The 24,035-nt window shown below is 39.8% G+C and overlaps 1 protein-coding gene across 6 annotated transcripts in view; it reads right to left on the bottom strand.

The window, feature by feature from the left end:
* The window catches only part of magi1b (membrane associated guanylate kinase, WW and PDZ domain containing 1b), a 436,989-nt gene that overhangs the window by 156,410 nt on the left and 256,544 nt on the right, over positions 1–24,035 (bottom strand). For all 6 annotated transcript variants that reach the window (XM_061875249.1, XM_061875251.1, XM_061875250.1 and 3 more), the window contains 4 exons: positions 19,639–19,721; positions 17,891–17,926; positions 7,257–7,314; positions 1,576–1,682 (listed from right to left, as the gene is read on the bottom strand). In XM_061875249.1, coding sequence (XP_061731233.1) covers positions 1,576–1,682; positions 7,257–7,314; positions 17,891–17,926; positions 19,639–19,721 — 284 coding nt within the window. The remainder of the gene's footprint in view (positions 1–1,575; positions 1,683–7,256; positions 7,315–17,890; positions 17,927–19,638; positions 19,722–24,035) is intronic.

Genomic DNA, 24,035 nt, shown 5'->3' with positions numbered 1-24,035 from the left:
ATGTTACGTTCAGTGATTTCTCCAGATTCTCTGAACGGACCCGTAGATGGTGAAATCCCTAAATTCCTTGCAATAGCTGGTTGAGAAATGTTGTTCTTAAACTGTTCGACAATTTGCTCTCGCATTGTCACGGGGGCATTTTTACCACTGTGTTACATGGCCTTTCCTTTCAACAATGCTCAGTAAATGTTTGGGAACGGAGGAGACCCATTTCTGAAGCTTTTCAGGTGGAATTTTGTTTCTGGGTGTTGTTGATAAATGGCTCTAGCTTTGCATAGTAGAGTTTTAACTTGCACTTACAGATGTGGCGACAAACTGTAGTTACTGACAGTGGTTTTCTGAAGTGTTCCTGACCCCTAGTGGTGATATCCTTTACACACTGATGTCGCTTCATAATGCAGTACCGCCTGAGAGATCCAAGGTCACGGGCATTCAATGTTACGTTCAGTGATTTCTCCAGATTCTCTGAACGGACCGTAGATGGTGAAATCCCTAAATTCCTTGCAATAGCTGGTTGAGAAATGTTTTTTCTTAAACTGTTCGACAATTTGCTCTCGTATTGTCACGGGGGCATTTTTACCACTGTGTTACATGGCCTTTCCTTTTAACAATGCTCAGTAAATGTTTGGGAACGGAGGAGACCCATTTCTGAAGCTTTTCAGATGGAATTTCGTTTCTGGGTGTTGTTGATAAATGGCTCTAGCTTTGCATAGTAGAGTTTTAACTTGCACTTACAGATGTGGCGACAAAGTGTAGTTACTGACAGTGGTTTTCCGAAGTGTTTCTGAGCCCACGTGGTGATATCCTTTACACACTGATGTCACTTTATAATGCAGTACTGCCTGAGAGATCCAAAGTCAATGTTACGTTCAGTGATTTCTCCAGATTCTCTGAACGGACCGTAGATGGTTAAATCCTTAAATTCCTTACCATAGCTGATTGAGAAATTTTGTTCTTAAACTGTTTTGACAATTTGCTCATGCATTTGTTCACAAAGCGGTGACCCTCGCCCCGTCCTTGTTTGTGAACGACTGAGCGTTACAAGGAAGCTGCTTTTGATACCCAATCATGGCACCCACCTGTTCCCAATTAGCCTGTTCACCGGCGGGATGTTCCAAAATAAGTGTTTGATGAGCATTCCTCAACTTTCTCAGTCTTTTTTGCCACTTGTGCCAGCTTTTCCGATTCCAAAAAATAACCACATTTTCCAGTTTGAACGTTAAATGTCTTGTCTCTGCAGTCTATTTAATTGAATATAGGTTGAAAATTATTTGTAAATCATTGTATTCTGTTTTTATTTACCATTTACACAATGTACCACCTTCACTGGTTTTGGGGATTTGTACAAATAAGAACATAACCAAACCCGTGAAAACAGAAATAAAGTCCTTTATGGGGAAGCACTTAGCAAATCATAAAGCAACAGCAGGGAATATCCACTCCCACACGAGCATAAAAACAACCCACATGTATGAGGAGCGCTCAGTTCCACACTGACACAGTAGAAGTAAAGGAAATGACACCCCCCAGAAGAGGGGGGGATCCTGGTGAACCAACCTCGGATGTAGCGCTCACCTTCGGGTGGCTGCTGGCTTTGGGGCTGAGGCTGTTGCTGCTCCAGCTGCCGCCGCCTCTTCGCCTCCAGCACTGGATTCTCATACTGGGTCTTCCTGTTGATGTGACTTCAAGGACATGCAGGTAGGGGGGGGGGGGGGGGGGGGGGGGGCACAGGATAAATAAATGACAGGAAATTAATATCATTTTTTTTCTAGAAGAGGGGGTGATGGACAAATTAGGGACGATATTGGAGATCGAGTCAAGCAAGATACAGCTATGTTCTGGCACAGAACTTTCCTCCAGAAGGTCTTATATTTGTCCATGTGATGTCAGATGAAACAAAAATGGAGCTGTTTGGCCACAATACCCAGCAAAATGTTTGGATGAGAAAAGGTGAGGCCTTTAATCCCAGGAACACCAGACCTACTGTCATGCATGGTTGGTGGTAGTATTATGCTCTAGGCAGGAACTGGTGCTTTACAGAGACTAAATGGGACAAATTCTTCGGGACAACCTAAAATCATCAGCCCAGAGGTTGGGTCTTGGGCGCAGTTGGGTGTTCCAACCGGTCAATGACCCCAAATACACGTCAAAGGTGGTAAAGGAATGGCTAAATCAGGCTAGGGTGAAGGTTTGTCCACACATTTAAGTCAAGACTTCGGGAAGGTCATTCGGAAATCTAAATTCTAGCCTTAAATCCAGCAATATGTTTGTAGGAGAAAAGGTGAGGCCTTTAATCCCGGGAACACCAAACCTACTGTCATGCATGGTGGTGGTAGTATCATGCTCTGGGCTGGAACTGGTGCTTTACAGAGACTAAATGGGACAATGAAAAAAGGAGGATTACCTCCAAATTCTTCAGGACAAGCTAAAATCATCAGCCCGGAGGTTGGGTCTTGGGCGCAGTTGGGTGTTCCAACCGGACAATGACCCCAAATACATGTCAAAAGTGGGAAAGGAATGGCTAAATCAGGATAAAATAAAGGTTTGTCCACACATTTAGGTCAGGACTTTGGGAAAGTAATTTCTAAAACCAAAATTCTAGCCCTAATTTCAGCAATAAATTTGGAGGAGAAAAGGTGAGGTCTTTAATCCCGGGAACACCATTCCTACCATCATGCATGGTGGTGGTAGTATTATGCTCTGGGCCTGTTTTGCTGCCAATGGAACTGGTGCTTTACAGAGAGTAAATGAGACAATGAAATATCAATCAATCAATGTTTACTTAGGAGGATTACCTCCAAATTATTTAGGACAAGCTAAAATCATCCGCCCAGATTTTGGGTCTTAGGTGCACTGGACAATGACCACAAACACATGTCAAAAGTGGTAAAGGAATGGCTAAATCAAGGCTAGAATCAAAGTTTTAGAATGGCCTTCCCAAAGTCCTGACTTAAACGTGTGGACAATGCTGAAGAAACAAGTCCATGTCAGAAAACCAACACATTTGGCTGAACTGCAACCAATTTTGTCAAGAGGTGTGGTCAAACTTTCAACCATCTGACATCACATGGACAAATATAAGACCTTCTGGAGGAAAGTTCTGTGGTCAGATGAAACAAAAATGGAGCTGTTTGGCCACAATACCCAGCAAAATGTTTGGAGGAGTAAAGGTGAGGCCTTTAATCCCAGGAACACCAAACCTACTGTCATGCATGGTTGGTGGTAGTATTATGCTCTGGGTTGCAACTGGTGCTTTACAGAGAGTAAATGGGACAAATTCTTTGGAACAAGCTAAAATCGTCAACCCAGAGGTTGGGTCTAGGGCGCAGTTGGGTGTTCCAACAGGACAATGACCCCAAACACACGTCGAAAGTAGTAAAGGAATGGCTAAATCAGGCTAGGGTGAAGGTTTGTCCACACATTTAAGTCAGGACTTTGGAAAGGTCTTTCTAAAAACTAAATTCTAGCCTTAAATCCAGCAATATGTTTGTAGGAGAAAAGGTGAGGCCTTTAATCCCAAGAACACTAAACCTACTGTCATGCATGGTGGTGGTAGTATTATGCTCTCGGCTGGAACTGGTGCTTTACAGAGACTAAATGACACAATGAAAAAGGTAGGATTACCTCCAAATTCTTCAGGACAAGCTAAAATCATCAGCCCGGATTTTGGGTCTTAGGGACACAGGACAATGACCCCAAACGCATGTCAAAAGTGGTAAAGGAATGAATAAATCAGGCTAGAATGAAAGTTTGTCCACACGTTTAAGTCAGGACCTTTGGAAGGCAATTCTAAAACCTTAATTCTAGTCTGATTTAGCCATTCCTTTACCACTTTTGACATGTGTTTGGAGTCATTGTCCTGAGTTTGTGCCCAAGACCCAAACTCCGCACTGATAATTTTAGCTTGTCCTGAAGAATTTGGAGACAATCCTCCTTTTTTCATTGTCCCATTTAGTCTCTGTAAAACACCAGTTCCATTGGCAGCAAAACAGGTCCAGGGCCTAATACTACCACCACCATGCTTGACGGTAGGCAGGTGTTCCTGGGATTACAGACCTCACCTTTTCTCGTACAAACATATTGCTGGAATCAAGGCTAGAATTTAGATTTTAGAATGACCTTCCCAAAAGTTCCAACTTAAATGTGTGGACAAACCTTCACTCTAGCCTGAGTTAGCCATTCCTTTACCACTTTTGAGGTGTGTTTGGTGTCATTGTCCAGTTGGAACACCCAACTGCGCCCAAGACCCATGATTTTAGCTTGTCCTGAAGAATTTGGAGGTAATCCTACTTTTCTCATTGTCCCATTTACTCTTTGTAAAGCACCAGTTCCATTGGCAGCAAAACAGGCCCAGAGCATAATACGACCGCCACCATGCTTGACGGTAGGTGTGGTGTTCCCAGGATTAAAGGCCTCGCCTTTTCTCCTCCAAAATATTGCTGGGAACTGTAGCCAAACAGCTCAATTTTTCTTTCATCCGACATCACATGGACTAAGATAAGACCTCCTGTGGTTATGTTTTCATTAATACTGCGTGCCACTGGAAAATGTACACTGGCACACACCAAGGACCAAAAAAAAAATGTCAATATCAACCCTCAGGAGTTCCAACTACCCCTTGCAAGTCCGAAAAAAAAAACACCCTATTATGTGAAAACTGACAGAGGTGATGAATAATGCGTATGGCAGAAATATTTTAGACACAGCGGGGAAACAATGAAATATAGTCAGGAGGCCTCAAGAGCTGTTGGAAAAATATCTTTAAAAAAAAAACACGAAAAATATTTAAATCCATGCTGGTGCTCAGAGGCCACATGCACACACACACACACACACACACACACACACACACACACACACACACACGCTCACACACACACACGTCAACACTGTGTAATCCCAAATGATAGCTCACAAAATGGCCTACTTTTTTTTTTTTAGTACAAAAAAAGACCAAACTAGCGAGAGAGAAGTTGTCATGCACTGTATGCCTCTTTTCCATCTGCACTTGTGTGCCGATTTGATATTAATATCAAGTATCGATATAAAATCTCCGATACAAGTGAGTATCATCAGCCAGTTGACATCTAAATGTTATCCTGCAAGCACGCGAGTTCGATATTTTATTTTATTTTAGTTGAGTCATTTAGAAAAGGTAATGCTAGACTATAGGCGACTAGCAGCTACACAACAGCTAAGCACACAAGCTATATGTGAATAATGAATTGGACAATATTGCAGTCTTAAACACCACTTTTGTCAATATAAACAAGTATCGCAAAAATTGCAAGGCAGAAAGAAGCCTATTAAAAAGTATCCAATTGATTGCGTCGTGAGCTTATTTGAATAACTTGTTGTGACCAGCAGGTGTCACTGAAACACTCCACTTCGAAGGTACTTCAAAGGTCATAAGGTTCATTTCACCCGATAAAAAATGTTGAATCTTTCCAACTTTAAGATAATAAAAGCATGTACTTTCATCAGGACAGCTTAACTTAACCATATTGGGTGTCAACAAAAAAAAAAATTATCGATGTTCGAACTAATCACGATTCTTATTTGTAACGATTCTAAATCGCTAAAATGTATGTATACATATCTATATATATATATATCTATATATATATATATAGATATATATATAGATATATATATATACACATATATAAATATATATACACACACACACACATATATATATATATATACATATATATGTATATATATACGCATATTTATACACATATATACATATATATATATATATATACATAAACATATATATATACTGTATATATATATGTACACACATATACATATATATACACATAAATATATTTACACACATATACATTTATACATATATATATATATATTATATACATATATACATATATGTACATATATATGTACATATATACATACATAGATGCATATACATACATATACATATATATGAACATTAATACATATACATATATATATATATATATATATTATATACATATATACATATATGTACATATATGTATATATGTTCATATATATATGTATATGTATGTACATACATAGATGTATATACATACATAGACATATATATGAACATTAATATATATATACACATATATACATACATATATACACATATATATGTATATATATACACATATTTATACACATATATAAACATATATATATATACACATATATATATATATACTGTATATATATACACACATATACATATATTTACACACATATACATACACAAATATATATACACACATATGCATTTATACATATATATATATATATATATATATATATATGTATATATATAATATACATATATACATATATGTACATACATACATACATATATGTATATACATACATATACATATATATGAACATAAATACATACATATATGTACGTATATACATACATATATATCGATATATACATATATATGTACATATATACATACATACCTTTATATATATATATTATATAAATATATATTACATACATATATATATACACATACATGTATGTATATACATATATGTATGTATATGTATATATATACACATATACATACACACACATATACATACACACACATATACATATATATATATATATATATATATATATATATATATATATATATATATATATATGGTTGTTGTTTTTTTTACATTTATATATTATTTTCTTTTTTTTTTACCTGTCCTGTCCAGCCATGGCGGCTATTCATACAGTAGATGTAGATAATTATACCTGCTGTACACATTTACTTCAGAAAAGAGAAGTGTTGGCTACTTTTCCTGTTGCCTTAATTGTATTTAACTTTATTAAATGTTTGGGCAGACTTTCATTCAACAAAACCAGTTTTATTTTACGTAATATAGAAATTCAGAGCTGTTTTTCTATTTTATGTAGGAATGTAGTTCATCATAGAACTGGCACCCAGCGTTATTTAAAAAAGTATTGATTTTGAATCGTATTAAGGGAGGAATCGATTCTGAATCAAATAGTGTGTGCCCTAAGATTCACATGCCATTAGGTTAATGTTTTCATACCTCCGTTGTTCTCTGTTCCACTAATTTCACTTGATCCAACAACATTCTACACGACAAAATAATAAAAGTGTGATTCCTGCTGATATCGTACCGGATTAATATCAGTATCGGCCCACACTCGGTACCAAGACCCCCTGCTTGTGTACATAATGTGTGTGTGCATGACTTACTCAACATAGTAGACGCCATACACCGGATCATCTATTTTCTCCCATCCTGGTGGAAGTTCTGCAAGAGAAAGGATAGAAGCTGCTGAAAAAGCGGAAGGCAGAATGGTGGAAAGTCCTCTGCCGACATATAAGGAGTTATTAGGGGCAAAGGCCGGTGGGGAACCTTTGGCCTTTGTGTCTATATATCTGTCAGTCTGTCTCCGGGGCGGAGTGACCCGTCTGCATCACATGATGTCTGCTGCTCCCCATGTTCCTCACACTGCTGACATTTGCACACATCTGATGGCAACTGAGCAAGACCCCCTCTGGGCAGATGGATGAATGGCACAGGGTTCAGACCCCACGTAATAAAAGAAGGCAAACATTGTTCACACTTTTTAAGGGGAAAAGTGTTCATGGGAAGGGAGAGTCGTGAAATTAGACTAATATATATATATATTGCTGTGTTATTATTTATAAAACATTGCATTTTTTTCTTGCACCATGACTAGGAAGGGTTGTTTGGATTGTCATATAAATAATTGCTGTGCAATTATTTCTAAAAAGCTGCATTTTTTTTTATTGCACCATGACTAGGGAAGGTCGTTTGGATTGTCATATAAGTAATTGCTGGGTCGTATTTGTATAGCGCTTTTCTACCTTCAAGGTACTCAAAGCACTGTGACACTACTTCCACATTTACCCATTCACACACACATTCACACACTGATTGAGAGAGCTGCCGTGCAAAGGGATTGAACCAGGGACCCTTGGGTTGCGCACGGCCACTCTCCCACTGCGCCACGCCGTCCCCTAGTAGTAATTGCTGTGCTATTATTTCTAAAAAGCTGCATTTTTTTAATTGCACCATGACTAGGGAAGGTTGTTTGGATTGTCATATGAATAATTGCTGTGCAATTATTTCTAAAAAGCTGCATTTTTGTATTGCACCATGACTAGGGAAGGTTGTTTGGATTGTCATATAAATAATTGCTGTGCAATTATTTCTAAAAAGCTGCATTTTTTTTATTGCACCATGACTAGGGAAGGTGGTTTGGATTGTCATAACAGTAATTACTGTGCTATTATTTCTAAAAAGCCACATTTTTTTATTGCACCATGACTAGAGAAGGTTGTTTGGATTGTCATACACATAATTCCTGTGCTATTATTTCTAAAAAGCTGCTTTTTTTATTGCACCATGACTAGGGAAGGTTTCTTGGATTGTCATATAAGTAATTGCTCTGCTATTATTTCTAAAAAGCTGCATTTTTTTATTGCACCATGACTAGGGAAGGTTGTTTGGATTGTCATATATGTAATTGCTGTGCAATTATTAAAAAAAAAAAAGTTGCATTTTTTTTTTTAATTGCACCATGACTAGGGAAGGTTGTTTGGATTGTCATATAAGTAATTGCTCTGCTATTATTTCGAAAAAGCTGCATTTTTTTTTAATTGCACCGTGGCTAGAGAAGGTTCTTTGGATTATCATATAAATAATTGCTGTGCAATTATTTCTAAAAAGCTGCATTTTTTTTATTGCACCATGACTAGGGAAGGTTGTCTGGATTGTCATATAAGTAATTGCTGTGCTATTATTTCTAAAAAGCCACATTTTTTTATTGCACCATGACTAGAGAAGGTTGTTTGGATTGTCATATACATAATTGCTGTGCAATTATTTCTAAAAAGCTGCATTTTTTTACTGCCCCATGACTAGGGAAGGTCGTTTGGATTGTCATATAATTGCTGTGCTATTATTTCTAAAAAAAAAAAGCTGCTTTTTTAATTGCACCATGACTAGGGAGGGTTGTTTGGATTGTCATATAAATAATTGCTGTGCAATTATTTCTAAAAAGCTGCATTTTTTTTATTGCACCATGACTAGGGAAGGTGGTTTGGATTGTCATAACAGTAATTACTGTGCTATTATTTCTAAAAAGCCACATTTTTTTTATTGTACCATGACTAGAGAAGGTTGTTTGGATTGTCATATACATAATTCCTGTGCTATTATTTCTAAAAAGCTGTTTTTTTTATTACATCATGACTAGGGAAGGTTGTTTGGATTGTCATATAAGTAATTGCTGTGCTATTATTTAAAAAAGAAGCTGCTTTGTTTATTGCACGATGACTAGGGAAGGTTGTTTGGATTATCATGCAAGTAATTGCTGTGCTATTATTTCAAAAAAGTGGCATTTTTTTAATTGCACCATGACTAGGGGAGGTTGTTTGGTTTGTCATATAAGTAATTGCTCTGCTATTATTTCTTAAAAAGCTGATTTTTTTTTAATTGCACCATGACTAGGGAAGGTTGTTTGGATTACCATGCAAGTAATTGCTGTGCTATTATTTAAAAAAGAAGCTGCTTTGTTTATTGCACGATGACTAGGGAAAGTTGTTTGGATTATCATGCAAGTAATTGCTGTGCTATTATTTCAAAAAAGTGGCATTTTTTTTTAATTGCACCATGACTAGGGGAGGTTGTTTGGTTTGTCATATAAGTAATTGCTCTGCTATTATTTCTTAAAAAGCTGAATTTTTTTAAATTGCACCATGACTAGGGAAGGTTGTTTGGATTACCATGCAAGTAATTGCTGTGCTATTATTTAAAAAAAAAAGTTGCATTTTTTTTTTTTAAATGCACCATGACTAGGGAAGGTTGTTTGGATTGTTGACCCCTCTCTGTCAGTTACGTGGCCTATCACTTGGTGGCTGAGTTGCTGTTGTTCCTCAAACTCTTCACTTTTCTTATAATAAAGTTGACGTTGGAATATTTAGAAGCGAGGAAATTTCACAACCGGATGTGTCGTACCGGTGGCATCCTATGACAGTTCCACGCTGGAAATCACTGAAAGCAGCCCATTCTTTCACATATATTTCTAGAAACAAGTCTCCGTCCCTAAGTGCGTGGTTTTATCCACCGCGCCAAAGTGATTAGGACGCCTGATTCTCGTCATCTGGATAGGTGGCCATATGGCAATATGATGTATTGGAGTGGAACGTTTAACAGAACGCGGTTCCGCCTCACCCGGCGCAAAATGGTCATCACTCTAGTGATTTTTGTTCCGCTCCGACGTGAGTGCAGGAGTGTGTAGGTGAGGGATGGGACGGGAGGTTGGGTGTGTCCATGCCTTTGTCCCTCATGTCTCCGTACTGTGGAGGGTAAGTCAGTGGTGATGAATTAACCCTTTGCATCTCTTTTCTGTTGATAGAGTGATTGATTTTTTCTGGAGAGAATCTCACACATGCCGGAGCTGCTGACATTCATAAAGTGCCGGGCTCCTCTTCAGAGAGCCGCGGTTAATTGCGTGTCCTTGTTGCCTCACCTGGATGGCGCTAATCGATCATTATTGGGGGTGGAGGGGTGTTTTTTACCAGAAGGAGACTCATCTGGTGGGATTATTACCATAGGGCCGCTGTGTCCAGAGCGAGGAACCCAGAGAAGAGCTTCCCTCTTGCGTCCGTCAGATTTTGTTGTAGTTTAAAGGCCTACTGAAATGAGATTTTCTTATTCAAACGGGGATAGCAGGTCCATTCTATGTGTCATACTTGATCATTTCGCGATTTCGCCATATTTTTGCTGAAAGGATTTAGTAGAGAACATCGACGATAAAGTTTGCAACTTTTGGTGGCTAATAAAAAAGCCTTGCCTGTACCGGAAGTAGCAGACGATGTGCGCGTGACGTCACGGGTTGTGGAGCTCCTCACATCTGAACATTGTTTACAATCATGGCCACCAGCAGCGAGAGCCATTCGGACCGAGAAAGCGACGATTTCCCCATTATTTGAGCGAGAATGAAAGATTCGTGGATGAGGAAAGTGAGAGCGAAGGACTAGAAAAAAGAAAAAAAAAAGATTATACACTGGAAGCGTTTCAGATGTTATTAGACAAATTTGCTAGGATAATTCTGGAAAATCCCTTATGTGCTTATTGAGATTAGTGAGATTATATGTACAACCTGAAGGTCGGCCTCGCACCTTTCTTCAGCACCAGTCGACGGGTGGTGGCGATGCCCATCTCTGCCCTTCGCAGGGGACCCTCTTCGAAACACGATCTTTCGAAATGATCGCTGCATAATACACTGTACCATGGCCACCAGCAGCAAAAGTGATTCGGACCGAGAAAGCGACGATTTCCCCATTAATTTGAGCGAGGACGAAATATTTGTGAATGAGGAAAGTGAGAGTGAAGGACTAGAAAAAAAAAAAAGACAGGGCAGTGGGAGCGATTCAGATGTTATTAGACACATTTACTAGGGTTATTCTGGAAAATCCCTTATCTGCTAATTGTGTTACTAGTGTTTTAGTGAGATTATATGGTACCTGAAAGTCGGAGGGGTGTCGCCACGGGTGTGGTGACCGCCATTGTCTCTGAGGGAAGCCACGTTTCTCGACGAGGCGAAGCGAAGGCAGCCGTCGGGGCCGGGCTGAGCTTTTTTTCCCTCTCCTCCACAGTGGAAGCACCCCACGTTCGGGGGCGGCCGGTCGGAGGAGGCAAGAGAGTCCGTAGCTGCCTCTTTGACAGGTAAAAGACGCAAGCTCCGCTCATGTCTACGATAAGAGCCGACTTATTACCACAATTTTCTCACCGAAACCTGCCGGTTGACATGTGGTAGGGAACCATGTTCGCTTGACCGCTCTGTTCCATATGAAAGCTTCACCGTCATCTTTCGGGAATGTAAACAAGGCTGTGTTTGTGTTGCTAAATCCAGCCGCAATACACCGCTTCCCACCTACATCTTTCTTCTTTGACGTCTCCATTATTAATTGAACAAATTGCAAAAGATTCAGCAACACAGATGTCCAAATTTCTGTGTAATTATGCAATTAAAGCAGACGACTTATAGCTGGGATCGGGGCTGGAACAACATGTCCGCTACAATCCGTGACGTCACACGCACGCGTCATCATACCGCGACGTTTTCAGCAGGATAATTTGCGCGAAATTTAAAATTTCAATTTAGTAAACTAAAAAGGCCGTATTGGCATGTGTTGTAATGTTAATATTTCATCATTGCAGAGGGGTTAGTGCGTCTGCCTCACAATACGAAGGTCCTGCAGTCCTGGGTTCAAATCCAGGCTCGGGATCTTTCTGTGTGGAGTTTGCATGTTTTCCCCGTGAATGCGTGGGTTCCCTCCGGGTATTCCGGCTTCCTCCCACTTCCAAAGACATGCACCTGGGGATAGGTTGATTGCCAACACTAAATTGGCCCTAGTGTGTGAATGTGAGTGTGAATGTTGTCTGTCTATCTGTGTTGGCCCTGCGATGAGGTGGCGACTTGTCCAGGGTGTACCCTGCCTTCCGCCCGATTGTAGCTGAGATAGGCGCCAGCGCCCCCCGCGACCCCGAAAGGGAATAAGCGGTAGAAAATGGATGGATGGATGATATATAAACTATCAGACTGTGTGGTCGGTAGTAGTGGGTTTCAGTAGGCCTTTTAATGCGTTTTGCAACATCAAAACAATGAGTATTGTACTAATTAAAGATGCTAAAGGGTAGCAACACTTTTTTCTTAAACTGTTGGACAATTTGAACCTCGCCCCGTCCTTGTTTGTGAATGACTGCTGCATTTCCACCCAATTAGCCCGTCCAACTGTGGGGGTGTTCCAAATAAGTGTTTGATGAGCATTCCTCAACTTTCTCAGTCTTTTTTGCCGCTTGTGCCAGCTTTTTTAAAGACCTGTTGCAGGCATCAAATTCCAAATAAGCAAATAGTTGCAAAAAAAAAAAAAAAGTTCCAGTTCAAACGTCAAGTATTTTGTCTTTGCAGTCTATTCAACTGAATATAAGTTGGAAAGGATTTGCAAATCATTGTATTCTGTTTTTATTTACCTTTTACACAACGTGACAACTTCACTGGTTTGGGGTTTTGTACATTAGTGAACATTTTTATTTGAAGATCAATTACTCAAGAGACTTAAAAACTGCAAAATTACAGGTGGTGTTGTTACAAACCCCCGTTTCCATATGAGTTGAGAAATTGTGTTAGATGTAAATATAAACAGAATACAATGATTTGCAAATCCTTTTCAACCCATATTCAGTTGAATGAACGGCAAAGACAACATATTTGATGTTCAAACTCATGAACTTTATTTTTCCAAACAATAATTAACTTAGAATTTCATGGCTGCAACACGTGCCAAAGTAGTTGGGAAAGGGCATGTTCACCACTGTGTTACATCACCTTTTCTTTTAACAACACTCAATAAATGTTTGGGAACTGAGGAAACTAATTGTTGAAGCTTTAAAAGTGGAATTCTTTCCCATTCTTGTTTTATGTAGAGCTTCAGTCGTTCAACAGTCCGGGTTCTCCGCTGTCGTATTTTACGCTTCATAATGCGCCACACATTTTCCATGGGAGACATGGCTGGACTGCAGGCGGGCCAGGAAAATGTCCGCACTCTTTTTTTACCAAGCCACGCTGTTGTAACACGTGGCTTGGCATTGTCTTGCTGAAATAAGCAGGGGCGTCCATGATAACGTTGCTTGGATGACAACATATGTTAGTCCAAAACCTGTATGGACCATTCAGCATTAATGGTGCCTTCACAGATGTGTAAGTTACCCATGCCTTGGGGACTAATGCACCCCCCATACCATCACAGATGCTGGCTTTTGAACTTTGCGTCGATAACAGTCTGGATGGTTCGCATGACACAATGTCGAATATTTCCAAAAACAATTTGAAATGTGGACTCGTCAGACCACAGAACACTTTTCCACTTTGCATCAGTCCATCTTAGATGATCTCGGGCCCAAAGAAGCTTGCGGCGTTTCTGGATGTTGTTGATAAATGGCTTTCGCTTTGCACAGTAGAGCTTTAACTTCCACTTACAGATGTAGCGACCAACTTTATTTAGTGACAGTGGTTTCCTGAAGTGTTCCTGAGCCCATGTGGTGATATCCTTTAGAGATGTATGTCGCTTTTTCATACAGTGCCGTCAGAGGGATCACAGGTCACGGTCATTCAATGTTGGTTTCCGGCCATGCCGCTTACGTGGAGTGATTTCTCCAGATTCTCTGAACCTTTTGATGATATTATGGAGCGTAGATGTTGAAATCCCTAAATTTCTTGCAATTGCACTTTGAGAAACGTTGTTCTTAAACCGTTTGACTATTTGCTCACGCAGTTGTGGACAAAGGGGTGTACCTCGCCCCATCCTTTCTTGTGAAAGACCAAGCAATTTTTTTGGGAAGCTGTTTTTATACCCAATCATGGCACCCACCTGTTCCCAATTAGCCTGCACACCTGTGGGATGTTCCAAATAAGTGTTTGATGAGCATTCCTCATTGTTCTCAGTCTTTTTTGCCACGTGTGCCAGCTTTGTGTAAACATGCTGCAGTCTATTTACTTGAATATAAGTTGAAAAGGATTTGTAAATCATTGTATTCTGTTTTTATTTACCTTTTGTACAACTTCACTGGTGTTGGGTTTTGTATTAAATCGTGGGGTTGTTGTCAGAGCACGACAGTCATGAAAGGCTACTATTACCTTTGGGTGTGCGTGTACAAGACCGGGACATTTAAAGGCCACACCAAAATGAGGTCATGTCTGTGCAAGGATGTAAAAAAGGTCTCATTGGGAGATGAATGGCATTACCCTCTTTAACGTCACAAAATTGGGGAGTTTTGTTGTGAAAGAGTAATGCTAAATGTGCGTATTGAAGAGGCTCGATTACTACACAAAGTCTCCCTACTAACCCACCAATGCCTCCATGGAAATGCCCCTCTCTACCCCCAAATCCTCCACACGACAACCGGTCCGGACAGGCTAACCTCCTCCCATCTCCGAGGACAAAGATACGAACAATGGGAGACCGGGCTTTCTATTCCAATGATCCCAGTCTATTGAACGCTCTCCCTGACCACCTGAGGGCACCACAGACTGTGGATGCTTTTAAAAAAGGCTTAAAGGCCTACTGAAACCCACTACTACCGACCACACAGTCTGATAGTTCATACATAAATGATGAAATATTAACATTGCAACACATGCCAATTCGGCCGGGTTAGTTTACTAAATTGCAATTTTAAATTTTGCGCCGAAATATCCAGCTGAAACGTCTCGGTATGATGACGCGTGCGTGTGACGTCACGCATTGTAGAGGACATTTTGTTCAAGCATTGTTCCCAGCTATAAGTCGTCTCTTTTCATCGCATTGCTGAATCTTTTGCAATTTGTTCGATGAATAATGGAGACGTCAAAGAAGAAAGCTGTAGGTGGGAAGCGGTGTATTGCGGACGCTTTTAGCAACACAAACACAGCCGGTGTTTCATTGTTTACATTCCCGAAAGAAGACAGTCAAGCTTTACTATGGAATAGAGATGTCAAGCGAACACGGTTGGATTGGACCACACACACAAAGTACAGTGTATTATGCAGCGATCATTTTGAAAGATCGTGTTTCAGAGAGGGTCCCTTGCGAAGGGCAGATATGGGCATCGCCAACACCCGTCGACTGGTGCTGAAGAAAGATGCGGGGCCGACTTTCAGGTTGTACTGGTACGACCATATAATCTCACTAAAACACTAGTAACACAATAAGCGGATAAGGGATTTTCCAGAATTATCCTAGTAAATGTGTCTAATAACATCTGAATCGCTCTCACTGAATAGTCTTTTTTTTTCTAGTCCTTCACTCTCACTTTCCTCATTCACGAATCTTTCATCCTCGCTCAAATAATGGGGAAATTGTCGCTTTCTCGGCCCGAATCGCTCTCGCTGCTGGTGGCCATGATTGTAAACAATGTTCAGATGTGAGGAGCTCCACAACCCGTGATGTCACGCGCAAATCGTCTGCTACTTCCGGTACAGGCAAGGCTTTTTTATTAGCGACCAAAAGTTGCGAACTTTATCGTCGATGTTCTCTACTAAATCCTTTCAGCAAAAATATGGCAATATCGCGAAATGATCAAGTATGACACATAGAATGGACCTGCTATCCCCGTTTGAATAAGAACATCTCATTTCAGTAGGCCTTTAAAAACCCTTCTTTTTAAAAAATATTTTTAAAAAATAAAAATTATAATAATAATAATATGGATATAATAATAATAAGAAGAATATAATAATGTTATATAAATAATAATAATAATAATGAATTACATCTGTAACGCATTTGTTAAAGTCTCAAAGTGCTACAAAGTATATAAAAATAATAGAAAGTTTAGAATATAATCCAAAAAAATAAAATAGAAATGAAAACATGACACACACAAGATAAACATTTGATAAAACATAAACATTGATAAAGACAGAAATAAAAGCATCAAAGCACTGGATAAAACCGATAGGCAATACTATCCATCCATCCATTTTGTACCGCTTGTCCCTTTTGGGGTCGCTGGAGCATATCTCAGCTGCTTTCAGGCGGAAGGCGGCGTACACCCTGGACAAGTCGGCACCTTAGGCAATAATAGTTCTAGCTATTAGGCTGTGCTAGTTTTTATTTATTTGTATTTTTATTTTATATTTTTAATACACTGTAGCACTTTGAGGTTGTTTACTCAATGTAAAGTGCTTTTACAAATAAATTATTATTATTATTATTATTAGGCTTTACTATAACATTAATAACTAAATGCGGTTTATCAATGACAATTCCGGGCAATAATTCATAAGACACAATTTTGTCTTTTAACATTGTATAATCAGTAATTATTAAGCATTAGTAAACACTGAATTCATTATTTTATAAAGGCAAATTTACAATATTCATACTGAAATGTTTTACTCATTACTATCTATAATATTTTAATGGTTGCTTCAGCATTTTCAGGTTGAATAAGTATACCTCCATATAATTCTTTTAAAATGATTATTTATTTTCATTCTTCACGTTCATATATATATATATATATATATATATATATATATATATATATATATATATATATATATATATATATATATATATATACATATACATATATATATATATATACACACACACATGTATCTATATATACATACACACATATACATATACACATATATACATATACATATATACATATATATACATACATATATATACATATATACATATATATATATATATATATATATATATATATATATATATATATATATATATATATATAAAAGATTGATTTAAATATATAAAAATAAATGAAAGTAAAAACTAAAAGTTAAGAAGGGGACAGTAAATAAGATTTGAATCAGAAAAAAAAAGACCCTCAAAAATCCAATTGTACAGAAGTAAATAAACAGAGTGAATCATAAAGTTTGTCAAACTAAAACAAATACGTGCACTAATGTACAATATTTTTCATAAACACATTTTTTTTTTTTTAGTTTTAATGTTTATTTCTTTGATTGCAAAACTTTTAGCCCACATTCATCTCCATATAATTCCATTGTTATGCCTTTAATTTGACTAAAAATGGTCCCTAGTGTGTTAATGTTGTCTGTCTATCTGTGTTGGCCCTGAGGTGGCGACTTGTCCAGGGTCTACCCGGCCTTCCGCCCGAATGCAGCTGAGATAGACTCCAGCACCCCTCCGCGACCTCGTAAGGGACAAGCGGTAGAAAAATGGATGGACGCCTTTAATTTCGGCTGAATTCCATGGCTTGTTGTGGGGCCATAAATCAAATAGGGATTGGGCTGAAGGTTAGTTGTACCCACCAAGGTCGTTGTCCATCTCCTCTGTGTGGACCCCTTCTGCTCGGAGGTGCACGGCCCATCACCACGCCGTCACGTCCAGGAGAAAGTGGGGTAGATAGAGAGAGAGAGAGGGACAAGTGCATTAGTCACATGTAATGACAAGATCCTACCACTAGATGGCAAGAGTTAATCAAATCCAGTCCACACGGGAGCTTGCAAGAATCCATATCTCAGTCTTCTGGAAAAATGTGTGTGTGTGTGTGTGTGTGTGTGTGTGTGTGTGTGTGTGTGTGTGTGTGTGTGTGTGTGTGTGTGTGTGTGTGTGTGTGTGTGTGTGTGTGTGTGTGTGTGTGTGAGTGTGTGTGTGTGTTCTGGCAATGCTGACGTAATGGGGACATGGCTCTGTTTACGCAGCCACCTTTAGGAGACTTCTGACGGTATGGGGACCAAAAAAACAGGTCCCCTAAATGGAAACCTTTTTAAATGATAGTCAGATCCATTCTAAAGATGCTTAAGTGATTTTTAAGCTTTGGCCCATATAACATATTTACTGAAAAGTAAATATGTTTAACATCTGATTTGAACTTTTTTTTTTTTAATGGTCCTCAGTAGTCACGAACAAATTTGTGTGAATTATGCAAAATGATTTAAGTTTGGTCCCCATGAACCACATTAACTCTTTTTAATCATGGTCCCCAGTAAGTCTGATCAGCACATTACTTCATCAATCCAGAGATTTAAAGACGTGTATGAGCTAACTGGGCAGTGGCCTTTTTACCTCATCTTTTTTATGCCTCCACAACCTGTAGAAAGGGTGGTCCCCACAAGTCGTGATCACAAACTTGGTCCCCATTCCAAATGATTACAAGTGTGTGTGAGTGTGTGTGTGTGTGTGTATGTGTGTGTGTGTGTGTGTGTGTGTGTGTGTGTTCTGGCAATGCTTACTTAATGAGGACATCTCTCTGTTTACACAGTCACCTTCAGGGGACTTCGGACGGTATGGGGACCAAAAAAACAGGTCCCCTAAAGAGAAAACTTTTTAAATGATAATCAGATCCATTCTGAAGATGCCTCAATGATTTTTAAGCTTTGGCCCATAAAACATGTTTACTGAAAAGTAAACATGTCTAACATCTAATTTGAACTTTTTTTTAATGGTCCTCAGTAGTCACGAACAGATTTGTGTAAATTATGCAAAATGATTGAAATGTGGTCCCCATGAACCACGTTAACTCTTTTTCCCCAGGGTCCACAGTAAGAGAGATCAGGACATTACTTGATCAATCCAGAGATTTAAAGACGTGTATTAGCTAACAAACGACCTACAGCGTTTTGTAAAAAAAGAACACGTTTTCTGTTTACATTTAGTCTTAGGTAAAAATGAATGGGTGTTAGGAACAAGGTACAGTTTGATTCGGTACCTTGGATTTTTTAAATTATGTACAATCATTTTAATCCAGTTTGTTGCTCTCTCACGTTACAGTACAGATATGTAAACAAAACTTACTACAACAAATAAACTTTGTTCAGTCACTTCTTTTCAAATGAGTGTTTTTATGTCACTATCCAGCTTGGAAGCTATGTTGAGGACCAGAATCGCAATGGCAAACTTCTGTAACCACACGCTGCACTCACAGGCAGTCCCATCATAATGTGATTATGAGTGACAGGCTGTGGCTAATTCAAAAGTATTAAAGATTGTATTGTGCGGGAAACACTGAATACACAAACAAACACACAGAGAGAGAGAGAGAGAGAGAGTCTGATACCGTCATCTTCAGATTCTTCCAGGGGTTTCTGAGGTTTGTCCAGGCACCGAGGGTCTATCCAAGAGGTGGTCTTTGTGTTGTGGCTGGAAAACAATGTCAAACATACAATTACCTCAAAAAGTTTATCGTATGTATCATTTAAAGCACAGCTTTCAATCACGTCTGTCAAAATCAAGACCCCCTTGGGATAAATCTGGCTTACCACTTAATTTTAAGTAGCCCAACTTTTTATGCACAAGGGGCCACCACATCATTTTAAGTGGCCCAACATATTATGCAACATGGGCCAAAACATAATTTTAAGTGGCCCCAACATATTATGGAACATAATTTTTTAAGTGACCCAACATATTATGCAACATGGGCCTCAACATCATTTTAAGTGGCCCAACATATTAAGCGACATGGGCCAAAACATAATTTTAAGTGGCCCAACATATTATGGAACATCATTTTAAGTGGCCCAACATATTATGCAACATGGGCCACAACATCATTTTACGTGGCCCAACATATCATGCAACATGGGCCGCAACATAATTTTAAGTGGCCCAACATATTATGCGACATGGGCCAAAACATAATTTTAAGTGGCCCAACATATTATGGAACATCATTTTAAGTGGCCCAACATATTATGCAACATGGGCCAAAACATCATTTTAAGTGGCCCAACATATTATGCAACATGGTTCGCTACATAATTTTAAGTGGCCCAACATATTATGCAACAGAGGCCAAAACATAATTTTAAGTGGCCCAACATATAATGGAACATCATCTTTTAAATGACCCAACGTATTATGCAACATGGCCCATAACATCATTTTAAGTGGCCCAACATATTATGCAACATGGGCCAAAACATCATTTTAAGTGGCCCAACATATTATGCAACATGGTTCGCTACATAATTTTAAGTGGCCCAACATATTATGGAACATAATTTTTTAAGTGACCCAACCTATTACACAACATGGGCCATAACATCATTTTAAGTGGCCCAACATATTATGCAACATGGGCCACAACATCATTTTAAGTGGCCCAACATATTATGCAACATGGTTCGCTACATAATTTTAAGTGGCCCAACATATAATGGAACATCATCTTTTAAATGACCCAACCTATTATGCAACATGGCCCATAACATCACTTTAAGTGGCCCAACATATTATGCAACATGGGCCAAAACATAATTTTAAGTGGCCCAACATATTAGGGAACATCATTTTAAGTGGCCCAGCATATTATGCAACATGGGCCACAACATCATTTTAAGTGGCCCAACATATTATGCAACATGGGCCAAAACATATTTTTAAGTGGCCCAACATATTATGGAACATCATTTTTTAAGTGACCCGACCTATTATGCAACATGTGCCATAACATAATTTTAAGTGGCCCAACATATTATGCAACATGGGCCTCAACATCATTTTAAGTGGCCCAACATATTATGCGACATGGGCCAAAACATAATTTTAAGTGGCCCAACATATTATGGAACATCATTTTTTAAGTGACCCAACCTATTATGCAACATGGGCCACAACATCATTTTACGTGGCCCAACATACCATGCAACATGGGCCGCTACATAATTTTAATTGGCCCAACATATTATGCAACATGGGCCACAACATCAATTTAAGTGGCCCAATATATTATGCAACATCATTTTAATTGGCCCAACCTATCATGCAATATGGCCCACAACATAATTTGAAGTGGCACAGCATATTATGCAACATGGGCCACCACATAATTTTAAGTGGCTCGCCACATCATTTTAAGAGGCCTGTAACGTTCTTTTATGTGACCCACCAAATTATTTTATGTAACCCTTCACATCATATGTCGTGGCCCTTCACATTTTTTAAGCGGCCTGTCACGTTATTTTGTTGGCCCGCCACATTTTTCTAATGGCCCACCACGTCATTTTAAGTGGCCTGCTTTGTTATTCGATGTGGGCGGACACTTCATTTTATGTGGCCCGCCCCATTATCCAATGTGGCCCCCCACATCATTTTAAGTGGCGCGCCTCGTTATTCGATGTGGCCCGCCACATCATTTATGTGGACCGCCTCATTATTCAATGTGGCCTGCCACATCATTTTAAGTGGCCTGTCACGTTATTTTGTTGGCCCGCCACATCATTTTATGTGTCCCGTCCCATTATTTTACGTGGCCCGCCACATCATTTTAACCACATTTCTTAACATAAGCCGTTTTAAGAGACCTGCCATTTTATTTTAGTGGCCCGCCAAATAATTTTAAGAGGTCTGTAAGGTTCTTTTATGTGACCCACCACTTTATTTTGTGTCCCTGTTACATCATTTTAAAGTAGCCCTTCACATTATTTCATGCGGCCTGTCACGTTTTTTGTTGGCCCGCCACATCATTTTATTTGGCCTGCCTCGTTATTCGACGTGGGCCGCGACATCAGTTTACGTGGCCCGCCACGTCATTTTATTTGGCCTGCCTCGTTATTCGATGTGGGCCGCGACATCAGTTTACGTGGCCCGCCACGTCATTTCAACCACATTTTTTAACATAAGCCGTTACATCATTTTAGGAGACCTGCCATATTATTTTAGTGGCCCGCCACATCATTTTAAGAGGCCTGTTCCGTTTTTTTATGCAACCCCCCACTTTATTTTATGTGTCCCTGCCACTTCATTTTAAAGTAGCCCTTCACATCATTTGTTGTGGCCATTCACATTATTTTAATCCTGTCGCATTATTTTGTTGGCCCGCCCCATTATTCATTTTGGCCCGCCACATCATTTTAAGTGTCCCGCAACGTTATTCAACATAGGCGGCCACATCATTTTATGTGGCCCGCCCCATTATTGTCATTGGCCCGCCACATCATTTCAATCGGCCCGCCTCGTCATTCGACGTAGGTCGCCACATCATTTTACGTGGCCCGCCCCATTATTCAATGTGGCCCGCCACATCATTTTAAGTGGCCTGCCTCATTATTTGACGAGGGCCGCGACATCAGTTTATGTGGCCCGCCACATCATTTAAACCACATTTTTTAACATAAGCCGTTACATCATTTTAAGAGACCTGGCATATTATTTTAGCGGCCCGCCACATCATTTTAAGAGGCCTGTTCCGTTCTTTTATGTAACCCACCACTTTATTTTATGTGTCCCTGCCACTTCATTTTAAAGTAGACCTTCACATCATTTGTCGTGGCCATTCACATTATTTTAAGAGTCCTGTCGCATTATTTTGTTGGCCCGCCAACTCATTTTAACGTGGCCCGCCCCATTATTCATTTTGGCCCGCCACATAATTTTAAACGTCCCGCGTCGTTAATCGACATAGGCGGCCACATAATGTTATGTTGCCCGCCCCATTATTCGAATTAGCCCGCCACATCATTTCATTCGGCCCGCCTCGTTATGCGACGTAGGTCGCCACATCATTTTATGTGTCCCGCCCCATTATTCAATGTAGCCCGCCACATCATTTTAAGTGACCTGCCTTGTTGTTCAACGTGGGCCGCAACATCCTTTTCACGTGGCCCGCCTCGTTATTCAATGTGGCCCGCCACACAATTTTAAGTGGCCCGCCCCGTTATTCGACATGGGCCACCACATCATTTTACGTGGCCCACCCCATTATTCAACGTGGCTGGCCACATAATTTCAAGTGGCCCGCCTCGTTATTCGACGTAAGTCGCCACTTCATTTTATGTGGCCCGCCCCATTATTCAATGCGGCCTGCGACATCATTTTAAGTGGCCTGCCTCGTTGTTTAACGTGGGCCGCGACATTATTTTCATGTGGTCCACTGCGTTATTTGACGTGGCCCGCCACGTCATTTTAAGTGGTCCGCCACATTATTCTACGTGGGCCACCGTATCATTTTATGTGGCCCGCCCCATTATTCAACACGGCCCGCGACATCATTTTAAGTGGCCTGCCTCGTTGTTTAACGTGGGCCGAGACATTATTTTCATGTGGCCCACTCCGTTATTCGAAGTGGCCCGCCACATCATTTTAAGTGGCCCGCCACGTTATTCTACGTGGGCCACCGTATCATTTTACGTGGCCCCCCGCCCCATTATTCCATGTTGCCCGCCAGATCATTTTTAGTGGCCCGCCCTGTTATTCAATGTGGCCCGCCACATCATTTTAAGTGGCCCGCCTCGTTATTCAACGTGGGCCGCGACATCATTTTAAGTGGCCCGCCTCGTTATTGGACATGGGCCACCACATCATTTTATGTGGCCCGCCCCATTATTCAATGTGGCCCTCCACGTCATTTGAATGGGCCTGCCTCGTTGTTCAACGTGGGCAGCAACATTATTTTCATGTGGCCTGCCCCGTTATTCAACGTGGCCCGCCACATCATTTTAAGTGGCCCGCCAC

Source organism: Nerophis ophidion, linkage group LG16 (assembly GCF_033978795.1).
Source record: "Nerophis ophidion isolate RoL-2023_Sa linkage group LG16, RoL_Noph_v1.0, whole genome shotgun sequence".
NCBI lineage: Eukaryota > Metazoa > Chordata > Actinopteri > Syngnathiformes > Syngnathidae > Nerophis > Nerophis ophidion.
This window is presented reverse-complemented; position numbering and strand designations above follow the sequence as displayed.